Raw genomic sequence first — 14,637 nt, forward strand, 5'->3', positions numbered from 1 at the left:
TATCATTAGAATTATCATTTTTTTTTTTTTTTTGCAATCGACCAACAACCTCAAGATGAGGTTTTTGCAGCAACTACTACCGCTCAGCCATCCCGGCTTCCCAGTCCTGGAGGGAAAGCCTGAGAAACCCCGTTTCCTCATCATTTACAGAAGCCGGGCGCGGTGGCAGCAGGCCTGTCCTCCCAGCGGCTTGGGAGGCTGAGGCAGGAGGATTGCAAGGTGGAGGCCAGCCTCAGCCATTTAGGAAGTTGCTAAGCAACTCAGGGAGACCCTGTCTCTAAATAAAATGCAAAATAGGCTGGGGATGGGGTTCAGGGGTGATGTGCCCCTGGGTTCAATCCCTGGCCCTAAAAAAAAAAAACAAGTAGTCATTTGGAGACATTTGTCAGGTGTCATTAAGCCCCAGGACCTTGGCTCTGTCCTCTGCACATAGGAGAGGTCAGCTGGGCCTGTGCATGTCCGTCTGGATTTGAAACTGGAGCGGATTTGATTGGGTGTGCCCACGTGGAAATCCGAGATGGTCTTGGGTTAAAATGTGCCATTTAGTCACGGTATGGGTCAGCGATCCGACGCTGTGACAAAAATCCCTGAGACCATGTACAAGGAGGGAAGGTTTATTGATGCTGGTTCATGGTTTCAGCCAAAATCCCTCGGCCCTCTGGGTTGGGCTTATACTGAGGGACAAAGGGAGGTGGACACAGGACTCAATTCACGGTGCTCAGGAAGTAAAAACAGAGAGAGAGAAGAAGAGTCTGGGGTCCCAGAATTCTCTTCAAAGCCACGCCCCCAAAGACCTAACTTCCTCTCACTAGGCTCCGCCTCCTAAAGGGTCCCCCACCTCCCAACACCACCACGTTGGGGAACCAGCCTCAGAGAGGGCCCTGCTCAACAAAGACAAAATATGGACCCCAAAGTGACCCACGTCCTGCAGCCACGCCCTCCGATCTGCAATGACTACCCAGTTAATCCATTCAAGTGGATTAATCCATGCAAGTGGATTCTAGTGCTGAAGCCCAAGGACAGCAAGAAAGGCAACGGGGGGGGGGGGTGTCATCAGGACATGAATCCATTTCAGGGCAAATCCACCGGCCCGATCTGAGGTGTAGCCTGGGCTCCGTTGGATTCCTGATGGAAAATAACTTGCCGGTCCCCTGCCTTAGAGACAGCCGGAGACTGGTCAGCAAAGGGCCATGAGGATGGCCACGGGGCTGGTGCTAAAAAGGGAAAAATCCCATCTCAGCATAAATGATTCGGGAGGATGAGGTGGAGGGTGGTTAGGGTTGCAGACTGTGCAATTCAGAGAAATAGGGCAGCAAGGACCTCCCGGGTCCCAGGAAGGTCTCCAATCATTCTCCTGGTGGGGACAAAAAGCCCCCAGGACACAGGACACATGCTGGGGGGCGTGGCAGGGGGGACAGGCCCTCCAGCTGCTGGGGTCATTTCCATATCATCTCAAGCCACTGGCTCTAAATCACAGGGTTGGCTGGGGGCGACGGGGGACGGTTCCTGGATCCTTTAAAAAGCAGAAAGTGAATCATAAAAGGCAGGTTGGTGCCGGGGAGAGGGACGGGCTCTGCAATTATGTGGATTTGTCACGGTGGGAAGGTTTGCAAATGCCACATCGCGGTGCTGTCTTGGAGACAAGGACCCAAGGGGACAATTAATTCCAGGAGACAGTCCCCCGGGGGGGGGGTCTGGGAGGAGCAGGATCAGATCACAAGGGGGAAGGGAGAGGAGGAGGAGGAGGCGCAGGTCCCCAGGAGCAGGGCCAGTGAAGCCCCAGGAGGAGGCGGGACCGACGGGAGGCCCCGCCCCCAGGCTCAGACCCAAGGCCCGCCCACTCTGCCCAGCTGTCAATCAACCGCCTGCAGCAGACGCAGCCTCAGGATCAGGTTTGGAATCCCAGGGAGCCCCGTTCAGGGCCTTGGAAAAAGTCACTTTGAAGCCCTGAGGGGGGACAGACGGGTGCAGATGGTGGACACGAGGTCCAGGGGACAAGTCTATCAATGGCCCCCGGTGCTGTCCCCACAGCTTCCTTCCCAGAAGCCCTGGACCTGCAGCCCTGCCTGGCCTCCGGGCACAGCCTCCACCACCGTCCTCACACACCACCTGTGACCTGCAGGGGACATGCAGGCGGGAAGTCATGTCCCTGAGAGGGGCCAGGGGACCCTGAAGGGGGGACTTCTGTGACCCTGACGCAGACCAGGTCCGGGGACCCAGGGGGACAAGGATCCTTCCTCCAACTAGATAGGTTCTGTCTCCAGGTTGCTTAGGGCCTCGCTAAATCGCTGAGGCTGGCCTCCAACTTGGGATCCTCCTGCCTCAGCCTCCGGAGCCGCTGGGACGCCAGGTGTGGCCACGGCACCTGCTGCGTGTGCGTGCGTCCCAGACCTCCCCCTGGCGGGGAGGAGGAGAAGGAGCACAATGTCCCTCCGCCCGGCACAGCCACGCCCCCCACCCACGCTGCCTGCATCCGAGCACAGGAACCAGCCCAGAGAGGCCCATGACGCAGCCCGGCGCAGCCCAGCAAGGCCCTGCTCGGTGCAGCCACTGACCAGGCGGAACCCACCTGCCCTGAAGGTCATCCAGGTTGAGCTCCCCAACGTAATGGGTGGCCGAGGACACGGTGACCACCCTGGCACAGCAGCCCGGGGAGCCCGAGTCTTTCAGTGTGTCCAGCAGGAGGTTGGTCAGCAGGAAGTGGCCCAGGTAGTTGACCCCCAAGTGCTCCTCGAACCCGTCCTTGGTCTGCCGCTGGGGGACCATCATCACGCCGGCTGGGGGGACAAGGATTCCGGGGGACAGTCAGATGGACCGAGTGGCCCTTGGATGCCGGGGACTAGCCACGAAGTCTGTGCCTTCGTGTGTGGGTTGGGAACAAGGGACACTTTTTGCTTTGGGGGATTTGGGGATGGAACCCAGGGGTGCTGACCCTCTGGGCCACGTCCCCAGCCCTTTTTATTTTTATTTAGAGACAGCGTCTCGCAGAGTTGCTTAGTTGCTGAGGCCGGCCTCCAAATTGCTATCCTCCTGCCTCAGCCTCCCGAGTGGCCTTTGCTGAACAGACGATAAATACAGAGCCGGTTCTCGGTGAGGTGCACGATGCATGATTCTGGCATTTGATAAATGACCAAGCGAACTGACCCGTCCGCATCCAGCAGAGCCGGGAAGAGAAAACAGGGGTCGATTTTTAAAATGCCACCCAAAGGAGACCCCAGCTCCCGTGTGATCTGTTTAGTGTTTGCCAACGTTCGATTGTTTCCTGGAGGCATTGAAAAGACTCAAAGTAGAAAAAAAAATCTGGGTTCTGGGAGGTCTTAGAAGTTGACTTCCAAGTGCTGGAGGCTGAGGCAGGAGGATGGCAAGTTGGAGGCCAGCCTCAGCAACTTAGCAAGGTCCTAAGCAACAGATGGAGGTCCCCAGGCCTCACTGTGGGGCCAGGTCTGCAGAACCCAAGAGAGAGCCACCCGTGGGCATCTGGGGACCTCACAGGGCTGGCCCCACAGCAGCATCGTTAGGATGTCATGAGATTTGGGATCCAACTCCTAGTGGGTCCCCAGCCACCACAGCCCAAGGGGACGCGTCTAAACATCCAGCACACCTGGCGCTGGGGCTGCAAAGGACATTGGGGACCACAGAGCCCTGGCGTCCAACAGGCAGCCAGCCTCGGGGAAACCCTCCTGCTCCCACTGGGAGGTGCCGGCCATCACGTCAGCATCCGCCGTGTCCACCTGGACGCGACTTACCGTTGTTCACCAGGACGTGCAGCGGGACGTTCCTCATCTTGAACTTGTGCACGAACTGCCGGATGGACATCATGGAGCCCAGGTCACAGTAGAAAAACTCGACTGGAGGGGAACAGAGACACGGGGTTACCGCCCGCCTGCGCACCAGGCTCATTTCCAGACAGGTGGGGGCCTCTCTCCCGTTGGGAATCAGCCCTGGGTCAGGAAAAGTCAGGAACAGTGAGACAGCCATGTCCCAAGGTGACCCCCAGCGAGGGACACCCTCTTCCTGAGCGTGGGAGAGAGAGGTGGGTTTGCCTGTGATTGACGGGTTGTGGACTGCACCATTTTCTGCCCAGGACGTGAGCATGCGAGGATTTGGGTACCCCCAGGAGGATGGGGGACCAATCGGCGGGGACAGATGCCAAGGGACGATTTAGGTCTCTAAATTGGGAGACGAAAGAAGAGGAGACTGGGTTCTGAGTGGACCCCAAGAGAAGAGTCTCAGGCCTGGGGAGGGGGGAGGCAGGGAATGGCCTCCTATTTGGGAGAAGTTTAAGGGAAAACCGAAAATTAACGCTGATGTCTCCGGGAGGGTCACATCACATGCAAGAGATTCTCCACACTCAGCGTAGAGAGCTCTGCACCCGTCGGTCCCGTCTGGGAAGACACGGAACCCGCTAAGGCATCTCCCAGGGCATTTCTTATTGCAAAAAGGACATCACACGCAGATTCGCTGATGCACGTTACTTTCGACCAACTTTTGCCTTCAAGACAAGCAACAGGGTCGGGGACAGGTCCCCGGGAAGCATGCTCTAGGGACAGGAGCCATTTTCGAGAGACCCGTGGAGACGCAGGACACAGGGCACGCGCGCCACTTTGCAGGTCTCTAGAGCTGGGGATAGAAGGATCCGTGGACCCACGCGTGCGGCCTCCAGAGGGCAAAGTGACTGGATTTTCAACCTGTGGCAACAGTGTTTCCCCGGGGCCGAGTTTTATACCCAGCCAGAGTGGCCGGAGCCACCTTCCAGGTGGAGAAAACTCACGTCCAGCTCTGCAGCCGGGAGTGACAGGGTGACCTGTGTGTCAGGGTGCCCAGGAAGGGACAGGGGTAAGGGAGGGCTGGAGGGGGTTTTGCATCATATATTAATGAGGCTAAAAATGCAAATGTACAAATCGGAAAGAGGACCCCCAAGAAGAACGTTCTATAATGACACTTTCCCGGTGGTTATTGCCGCTAGGCTAAATACGTTTTTTAAAAAAAAAAAAAAAAAAAAAAAAAAAACCTGTGAAAATCTCCAGGAAAGAATATTTTTTTTTTTCCTGAGAAAATACTGATTAGCCCAAAAATCTAATCAAAGAAACGGGTTCTAATCAGACCCACAGGCATACGAGAATTAGCAAAAAAATTAATAAGAAAGACTGGCATTCAGGAGAGGGAGCGGGGTGCCCACCGCGTCTAGCAAATTCCTTCAGGTTTTGCGTTAGAACGGAGAATCCCGCTCACGGGTTCAAACCCGGACACAAAGACCTTGAGCTGATTGATGGCTTTTGCCAAGTCTGCATGCATTTTTCAAAAAAATCTACTTAATATATGAAAAAAAAAATTAGGGAAATAAAAAAGAGTTGGCATCGTCGTGATGGAAAACCAGTACAAAAATCAGGGTCGTAAGAAAGGAGGGGCAGCCGGGTGCGGTGGTGCCTGCCTGTCATCCCAGCAGCTCTGGAGGCTGAGGCAGGAGGATCGCAAGTTGGAGGCCAGCCTCTGCAACTTAGCAAGGCCCTAAGCAACTCAATGAGACCCTGTGTCCCAATAAAAAATAAAAAGGGCTGAGGATGTGGCTCGGTGGTTAAGCACCCCTGGGTTCAATCCCCAATACCCCCCAAAACAGAAAAAGAAATCCAAGGCAGCGGTAAGGGCCGAGCGCCCGGTTCCCTAACAGACTCCCCGGGCGGAGGAATAACACCGAGGTCACTCTGAGTATCTGAAAAGTAGGATGCGAGCAGCCAAGGGCTAAGAGCCCACAGAGGAGTCCACTGCAAGAGTCCGAGCAAGAGTGGAGGCTGAAATAGAGGCCAGAGCTGTTTAAGAGAGCCCTGAGGCCAGATCCATGTCTCTGGACGTGGCCTAGGGGTCCGTCTGTCGGATGGAGAGGACCTGGTGGCTTGTGCCCAACCTGCGTACTTCACAAGTCTAGGTGGTAAGGATGTCAATCACCATCTCAAGAAATACAGGGACAGCTGAGGACCGGACAGGAATCCTGACCGGGAGGTGCTCGAAAGGACGTCCAGGTCCAGTGGATGAACAGCTGGACTCTGGGTCCACAGCACACAAGAGCGTCCAGGAGGAAGGACATCAACGTGAACCCCAAGCACCGTCCAGAAACTCTCGGGGGAAGACAAGTCTTTGCGGGGGGAGAAGAACTTCATCCAGAGAAAGGGCAGTGGTCACGCAGCTCGAACAGAACCCGCCGTCAGTGAGGGGCGGATGGGGCACGTCAGAGCCAGGGTGAGGCCCAGGGAACCCGCCACCTGTTTAAACACAGAGGACGACGCCAGGAGAATGTTCTCTTGCTCGATTGGGACGACATTCTGGAACATTCTCCGTGTCTTTTCATGGTCTTTTCTTTTCCATTCAAAGAGTGTTATTCAATGCATATGGCGGCTCTATCCAGTACTACTTCATGCATACAAAAATTCAGTACCAGTTAATGCATATGGCGGCTCCATCGCACGTCCAAAGACTGAGTACCATTCAATGCATATGGCGGCTCCATCCAGGTCCATTCAATGCATATGGCGGCTCCATCCCAGGTCCATTCAAAGACTCAGTACTACATAATGCATATGGCGGCTCCATCCCAGGTCCATTCAAAGACTCAGTACTACTTAATGCATATGGCGGCTCCATCCCAGATCCACTCAAAGTCTCAGTACTACTTAATGCATATGGCGGCTCCATCCCAGATCCAAAGACTCAGTACTACATAATGCATATGGCGGCTCCATCCCAGATCCACTCAAAGTCTCAGTACTACTTAATGCATATGGCGGCTCCATCCCAGATCCATTTAAAGACTCAGTATCATTCAATGCATATGGCGGCTCCATCCAGGTTCATTCAAAGACTCAGTACTACATAATGCATATGGCGGCTCCATCCAGGTTCATTCAAAGACTCAGTACTACGAAATGCATATGGCGGCTCCATCCCAGGTCCATTCAAAGACTCAGTACTATGTAATGCATATGGTGGCTCCATCCCAGATCCACTCAAAGACTCGGTACTACTTAATGCATATGGCATCTCCATCAGGTCCTTTCAAACTCAGTACTACTTAATGCATATGGTGGCTCCATCCCAGGCCCATTCAAAGACTCAGTACTACTTAATGCATATGGCAGCTCCATCCCAGGCCCATTCAAAGACTCAGTACTACTTAATGCATATATATGGTGGCTCCATCCCAGGTCCATTCAAAGACTCAGTACCATTCAATGCATATGGTGGCTCCATCCTAGGCCCATTCAAAGACTCAGTACTACTTACATATGGCGGCTCCATCCCAGGTCCATTCAAAGACTCAGTACTACTTAATGCATATGGCGGCACCATCCAGGCCCATTCAAAGACTCAGTACTACGTAATGCATCTGGTGGCTCCATCCCAGATCCATTCAAAGACTCGGTACTACGTAATGCATATGGCGGCTCTCTCCCAGGTCCATTCAAAGACTCAGTACTACGTAATGCATATGGCGGCTCCCTCCCAGGTCCATTCAAAGACTGAGTACCAGCTGGGCGCGGTGGTGCTGCCTGTCATCCCAGCTACTCGGGAATTTCCCTTTGGATCCCTGTCTACTTCCTCTCCTTATGTAAACTTCCGGAATAGGTCCAGACGGACGCCATCTCCTGATGACGCTGGACTTTTCCAATATGGAGAGGATAACGAAACACCCTAAATCTCCCAGGATCTTAAATATTCTCACGGCACCCTGGGAACTGGAGAACTCACCGCCTCCCTGGGACCATCTGCTCTTCCCCGTGGCCTCTTTGTCAGTCTTTGGAGGCTGTCACCAAACTCCGCAGCCTGGGTCCTGCCCCTATTTATGGCAAAGTCTGTTCTGGGAGGGGCCGTCCGTCCGTGAACTTGTCACAACGTGAATGGATTCATCCATTTCTGGACGCAGAGCCCTGGTGACCACATGCCACTTGGAGGTGTCACCTGGCTAGGAACGGAACCCAGAGGGGACTTCACCACAGAGCCCCCGTCCCCAGCCCTTTTTATATCTTATTTTGACGCAGGATCTCACTAGGTTGGTAAGTGGTCGAGGCTGGCCTCCCACTTGCCATCCTCCTGCCTCAGCCTCCCGAGGGGCCGGCATGACAGGTGGGCACCTCCCTGGGTCTGGTTCGCCCATCCCTCCACCCACACCTACGCTCCAGTGTCCAGTGACGGCTGGTTCTCAGCGCCTGGACACCAGGGTAAGGGGCGGGTGCTGTCCACAGCTGGACCCCAGCACCTGTGAGTGGGACCTGGTGTGGACACAGGGTCTCTGCAGAGGTCACTAGTGGAGGGTCCTGAGATGGGCTCCTCCTGGGTCAGGGGGCCCTCATGCCATGGCCATGTCCTCCCCAGGGACAGAGGAGGGGACACAGATCTCAAAGGTGACTTCACAGAGGCACAGGTTTAACTCAGGACGCCAGCTGCATCGTCCCGGATCCGCGTCCTTGCACAGAGTTCAAAAGAGCTGGCTGAGAGACGGTGGCACGTTCCTTCCCCACCGCGATGGTGAAGCGCGAGAGGTGACAGACGCGCAAAGTGTCCCCATCGGGTCGGGATGTGACGCGTGACTCTCCCAACCAAACACCCGAGTTCTTCTCAGTAAACATGAAGGACGAAGTGACGCGGAGAACAACAAGAACAAAACAACAAAAATCTGAAGACGAGGCTAAGGAAGTGAGGGGTCAGCTCCGCGGGAGAGCAGTGACCCTCCTGTGGGTCTGCGTGGGTCCCCGAGAACCGTCATGGTCACCCCTGGGACACCGACCCCCAAGGACGAGAGGATCCCGGCAGCTCAGGGGTGGGAGGGTTTCATCCCGGGTCTGGGGGATACTTGTGCTTCGGGGTCCATGGAAAAGATGGACTCATGGTGGACAGTGGGTGGGCGGCCACTCCCCACCTCAAACCAGGTCCTGGGCCGAGGTCTGGGGATTCACGTGGAATGGAGTTTGGGGAGAACCAGCATCAGATCTGCGACGACTGGACACAGCTCCCTCCTCACCAGGTCCTGGGTCCAGAGGTGGACAGGACCCGCCTCCTACCATGGTGTCCAGCTCCCTCCAGGGCTCCAGGGGGCTCCTCCTGCCTCTCCAGCTCCTGGGCTCCAGGTGGCCCTGGGCGGGTGGCCCCTCACTGCAGTCTCTGCCTCCGTCTCCACGGGGTCCTCCTCTGGGTCTGTGTCCCCTCCTCTGTCCCTGGGGAGGACACGGCCATGGCACGAGGGGCCCCTGACCCAGGAGGAGCCCATCCTCCACGTGAGATTCCCACCCGAGGTCCCACCATGGTCAAGCAGGTCCAGCACGGATTCCTTAGACCGTCACCATCCTCCAACGTGACGGCGTGGTGACCAGAGGTGGCTCAGGGCCCGCATCCAAGATGAGAAAGCTCAGACTCTAAGCAGGAGCTTAATGACCCGTTGGGTCAGAGCCTTGCCCGGTCACCTCACTGTGTCGTCAAAGCACAACCCACAACGGCATCTCGGAGTCCCCTTTACCGGGGGCCGTCGTCACCCTGGACCTTCACCGGAGGTCCCAGGGCTGCTTCTATTTGTAGCTCCTGGGCGGGAGGTCACCGTGGCGGGCGCTGACCGGCGAGCCCATCTGGCTGGCTCCTCTCTGCCTTTGGGTACAGGGTGGCCTTCCTTCCATGTCCCCGAGCACAAAAATAGCTCCCAGGTCCACTCAGCAGCTGAGAAGCACAGGAGCCGTTCACGTCCTTCCCTGGGAACTCATGGATGCCCTGGCTGGACCCAGAAGGGACTCTGCCTTCCAGCAGGCCCTGGGGCTCCATGGGTCAGATCAGCCCCTCCCCGTGTCCATCCTGATGGCCGCCCGGCAGATGGAGGGCTTCCCACTGGGACCATCCCACGAGCCCACGTCTTTCCATAGACACACACCTTTACCCATTCTGTCCCTCTGGGGGACAGTGACCCATGCCCACGGACCCTGCTTCCCTGGAACATCTTTCTGCAAAACCCTCACTTCCTGACATCGCTGACCCTTAGGACGTTGGGTCAGAGGGAGGTGACTGGGAAGAGTGGATCCTCCTGGGATGGGACCGTCCTTTGCCTTCTGCAGAGTGGACAGTTGTCCAGTCCCTCTGCGTAAGGGACAGAAGGAGCCATCGAGGATCCATCGCATGTCCTCCGGGTCCTCGGTGGGCGCCCACCATCTTGTGGGCAAACGGGTGACTTTTCCACCACCCGGTTGTCCCGCCTAAGCCGCCCGCTGTCTGGCAACTGCTGTCAAAGCGTCTCCCTGAAATCGCACAAGTCCCTCCGTCCTCTTCTGGTGACCTCCTCCAGCTGCTGGTCACCCTCAGCCTAAGTCATCCTGAAGGACGTCCACCCCCAAGTCTAACCCCCTTGTCACTCCTTCCCGGGGGCAGACAGAGTCACACAGCGTTGGCTCAGTACCAACGTCTCTGTTGCACATCACGGGTTCCAGGGCAGCTCCTGACCCCAGGTGGACCGTGAGCTGCCCATGGGGTCCTCTGTCCTCGTGGACCGTTGCTCTGGTCAATGGGTGACCCCTCCTGCTTCCCCAGCTTCTCCAAGGGAGCGAGTGTCCCCACCAGTCCCCGCAGCTGAAGGATCTCGGAGTCGCACCTGCTGGACATGCCCCTGCTCTGGTGCAGGTCAGCTTTGGGCACAGGCTGTGTAGACGGTGGCTGGATCATGCAGGTGATGGGGGGGTGGGAAGGGATTATTCGGGTCCCTGTGAGACCCCTGCCGTGAGCAGAGGCACCAAGGGGTGCTCAGCGGAGCAAAACGGCATCCAGTGTCCTGCTCTGGACATTCGTGAACTTCGAGCTAAAAAAAACCATTTTCTCTACCCGTGAAGGGGTCTCGGGTATCTCATTATAGCAACGGGAGGTGGACAGAGGGACCCACCAATGCCAAGCCCAATATCAGGCGTGGAACCCAATCCAGGTCCACCCAGAAAAGACGGAGGGAAGGTCATCAGAAGGCTGGGGAATGGGCCTCCTGGGGGGCTTGGCTCTCAGGTCCTGGAAGTGGACACGGAGCTGGGGGAGGAGCTGACCTGCACGCAAGGGCAATGTCGCCCACCATCTGGTTCCACGTGGGGTCAGTCCCTTGAGTCGTGACGCCCGCTGGGGATGGGCGGGTCTGTCTATTCATTTCCGTTCCCTGAAAAAAGTGGAGGCAGCCTCAGGAAAATGGCAGGCGGAGGACCTCCTTAATTTTTTAAAAAAAGGAGCCGGCAGATGTTGTGTGGGGAGAGGCACAGCCCAGATGGGAATCCAGCGCGAGAAAGGGGCCAGATGTCAGCCGCGGTATTATTTCCTCCCCCCTCGCGAGGAGAGAAAAGCAAGAGCCCTCGCAGGTACATTCTCACGCAGCGAGGTGTTAGGAGAGGGGAGCCGACGGGAAAGGTGTCATCTGCAGGGACGTCTCAGAGCGGGGAAGAGAACAGGGCGCTGTCACCAGGCTCTCAAACACTTCCAGCTGCACCCAGAAAAATCAAGATATTTGGGTATCTCTCCCAAGGACACGAAATCCAACGACGAAGACGCATCTGTAGTCCCCAGTCCACGGCTGCGGTATTGCAAATGGCCAGGGTATGGACGGACGGTCAGCCAGTGTCCATCACTGGATGAGTGGATAAAGACAAGGGGGTGAGAATACCCAGGGGAAGACGATTGAAGTTTATCTGGGGCTCGTGGATTCAGAGGTCCAGTCCCTGGTGGCCGACTCCATGGCTCTGGCCCAAGGGGAGCAGAACAAGATGGCGGCAGGGCCTGGAGGAGGAGGAGAGCAGCTCAGGACAGGGCACCAGGGAGCAGAGAGAGCTCTGCTCACCAGGGACAGGACAGAGACCCCCAAGGCACAGCCCAGGGACCCCCTCCTCCAGCCCCACTCCACCTGCTGCAGTCACCACCCAGTGAGTCCATCCAAGTGGATTAATCCACTATTAGGTTACACCAGGGAGCAGAGAGAGCTCTGCTCACCAGGGACAGGACAGAGACCCCAAAGGCACAGCCCAGGGACCCCCTCCTCCAGCCAGACCCCACCTGCTGCAGTCACCACCCAGTGAGTCCATTCAAGTGGATTAATCCACTATGAGTCTACACCTGTCACAACCCAATCATTTCACCTCTGAATGTTCCTGTACCGTCTCACACATGAGCATTTAGAGGAGGAGGAGAAATTGATCTGGGGCTCCTGGTGTCCAAGGCTCAGTCCCTGGTGGCCGACTCCCTGGCTCTGGCCCAAGGCGAGGCAGAACAAAATGGCGGCAGGGCCTGGAGGAGGAGAGCAGCTCAGGACAGGGCACCAGGGAGCAGAGAGAGCTCTGCTCACCAGGGACAGGACCGAGACCCCCAAGGCACAGCCCAGGGACCCCCTCCTCCAGCCACACCCCACCTACTGCCGTCACCACCCAGTGAGTCCATCCAAGTGGATTAATCCACTATGAGGTTGCACCAGGAAGCAGAGAGAGCTCTGCTCACCAGGGACAGGACAGAGACCTCAAAGGTACAGCCCAGGGACCCCTCCTCCAGCCACTCCCACCTGCCTACAGTGACCACCCAGTGAGTCCATCCAAGTGGATTAATCCACTATGAGTCTACACCCAGTGAGTCCATCCAAGTGGATTAATCCACTATGAGTCTACACCTCTCCTAACCCACTCATTTCACCTGTGAGCTTTCTTGCATGCTCTCACATGTGAACTCTGAGGGGACACCTCGTCTCTACACCCTAACATGGATGATCTGAAACAATCAAACTCACAGAAGCAGAACCATAGTCGTCAGAGACCAGGAGGAGAGAGGCCAGGTGATAAATAGGTGCTCAGTTAAGCAAGATGGAGAATTTTAAAGACCCTCCGCACACCACTCCTAGGTTACCCGTGTGGTGAGCCTGATTTTTTTTTTCCTGTTGAGTGTTGCTAACAAGATAAAATAGAGTCTAACAGAACAGGAGAAATCAGAGGAGGTTCCGTGAGCACTCAAGCACACCACGCGACTCGAGCCAAGGCTGGTCACCCTTCCTGATCTGCTTTGACGAGGACACAGGGACGCTCGCTCTGCGGTATCCGTTCCTGGAAATATCTTCCCGCTCCTAGCAGGTGCCTTGACAGCTAGCGAGGCTGAGCCTGTGGCTGCCCCTGTCGACGGAGGGAGCAGCAGACACCACAAAACTTGTAGCGGGGGAAAAAACACCACTCGCATCCTTTGAGTAACGGGATCCAAGATGGCAGCCACCCCATGCTTGGATCATTTGGGCACACAGCCTTACAGTGGAATGTGGCCCCAAATACCTCGAAATACTTCCACTTGTTAACATTTTTAACCAGAATTAGGAGGAACGGTGTTGATAATTCTCATAGAATGGGTGGACCCAAGAGCCCTATCAGTACCATCAAAATGGCGGAGCTGAGTTACATCAGGGCTGTCATGACATCGAATGAAGACAAGGAACTCTCTGTGAAGGACAGGGTGACAAGATACTAGAGAAGATCATCAGAAGGAAGGGAAATTGCCACCCGAGTATCTTGTCACCCCAGCGTCTCGTCCAAGAGAACGTCATCCAGTGGATCCATTTGTCTGTTTTGTGTTGCTATCACACAATACCTGAAGACGAGTGCTCCTAAGGGAAAAAGGGTTCTTAGCTCATCGTTCTGAAGGTCCCTGAGCACCCACTCACCTCTGGTGGGGACCTACTGGCTACACCACCACATGGCAGATGGCATCGTGGTAGGGAATGACCACAGAGGGTGACAAAAGGCCCTAATCACCTCCCCGGGGCTCCATCTCTTCAGGATGCCAGCACGGGCCCATGGATCATCACGTCTGCAGCTCATGAATCACGCCAACCCACCACCCAGCCCCATCGGTGGGTCTCATGCACCAGTCAGCTTCGTGTCATTGTACCCAAGACACATGACGAGAACTTTGCTCAGCTCTTGGTAGCCGGAAAGACCAGGGGGGACAGAAAGAGGGGACAGGGAGAAGCCAGGGACATGGTATAGTCTCCCAAAAAGCCAGGGACAAGATATAGTCCCTCAGAGCATGTTCCCAGCGACCTACTTCCTCCAACTACGACCCACCGGCCTCTGGTCTCCACCTTCTCCCAGTTGTGCCTTCGAATTCTGAACCCATCAAACGCACTGAGGAGGGGACAGCTCTCACCGTCCAGTCATGTCACCTCTGAGCTCTCCTGGGCTGCCTAACCCGGGAGCTCTTTGGAGGACACCCAAAATGCCAACCATAGCGGGGACCCAGTGCTGGGGGCACGTAGCGTGAGTCCTCCTTGTTCCAAACCCCGAGGAGAAAAGCCATCGAAAAGGACGAGCTGTCCCCCTTCCCGGAAACGTGACGGTGCTTGTCTGGTGACCCCTTTGGGTCTCATCCCCGAGAGCGCTGGTCCGGGGACTTATCTCTCAGGCTCTGTGACTAAGCAGATCCTCGTGCCTCGGTAAGACGATGACGAAGCCCTAAATTCCGTGGGATTTTCCTTCTCGGCACAAAAGGACCAGAGTGCACGAAGCCACCGCCTAAATCCCCGGGGACTTTGTGACATAATCACGTCTGTGAAATCCCTACAGAGCCGAGTGTCTTTTTCTGCAGCCACCAACGACCTAACGTCCGTGGCTCTAGGGAGAC

The 14,637-nt window shown here is 56.1% G+C and overlaps 1 protein-coding gene across 1 annotated transcript in view; it reads right to left on the bottom strand.

Annotated features, from left to right (window-relative positions):
• The window catches only part of Dhrsx (dehydrogenase/reductase X-linked), a 32,669-nt gene that overhangs the window by 1,364 nt on the left and 16,668 nt on the right, over positions 1-14,637 (bottom strand). Inside the window, exons 4-5 of the mRNA XM_077794224.1 lie at positions 3,747-3,848; positions 2,570-2,777 (exon numbers count right to left, since the gene is read on the bottom strand). Coding sequence (XP_077650350.1) covers positions 2,570-2,777; positions 3,747-3,848 — 310 coding nt within the window. The remainder of the gene's footprint in view (positions 1-2,569; positions 2,778-3,746; positions 3,849-14,637) is intronic.

The sequence above is a fragment of the Urocitellus parryii genome, chromosome Y (genome assembly GCF_045843805.1).
Source record: "Urocitellus parryii isolate mUroPar1 chromosome Y, mUroPar1.hap1, whole genome shotgun sequence".
In the NCBI taxonomy this organism is placed as follows: Eukaryota; Metazoa; Chordata; class Mammalia; order Rodentia; family Sciuridae; genus Urocitellus; species Urocitellus parryii.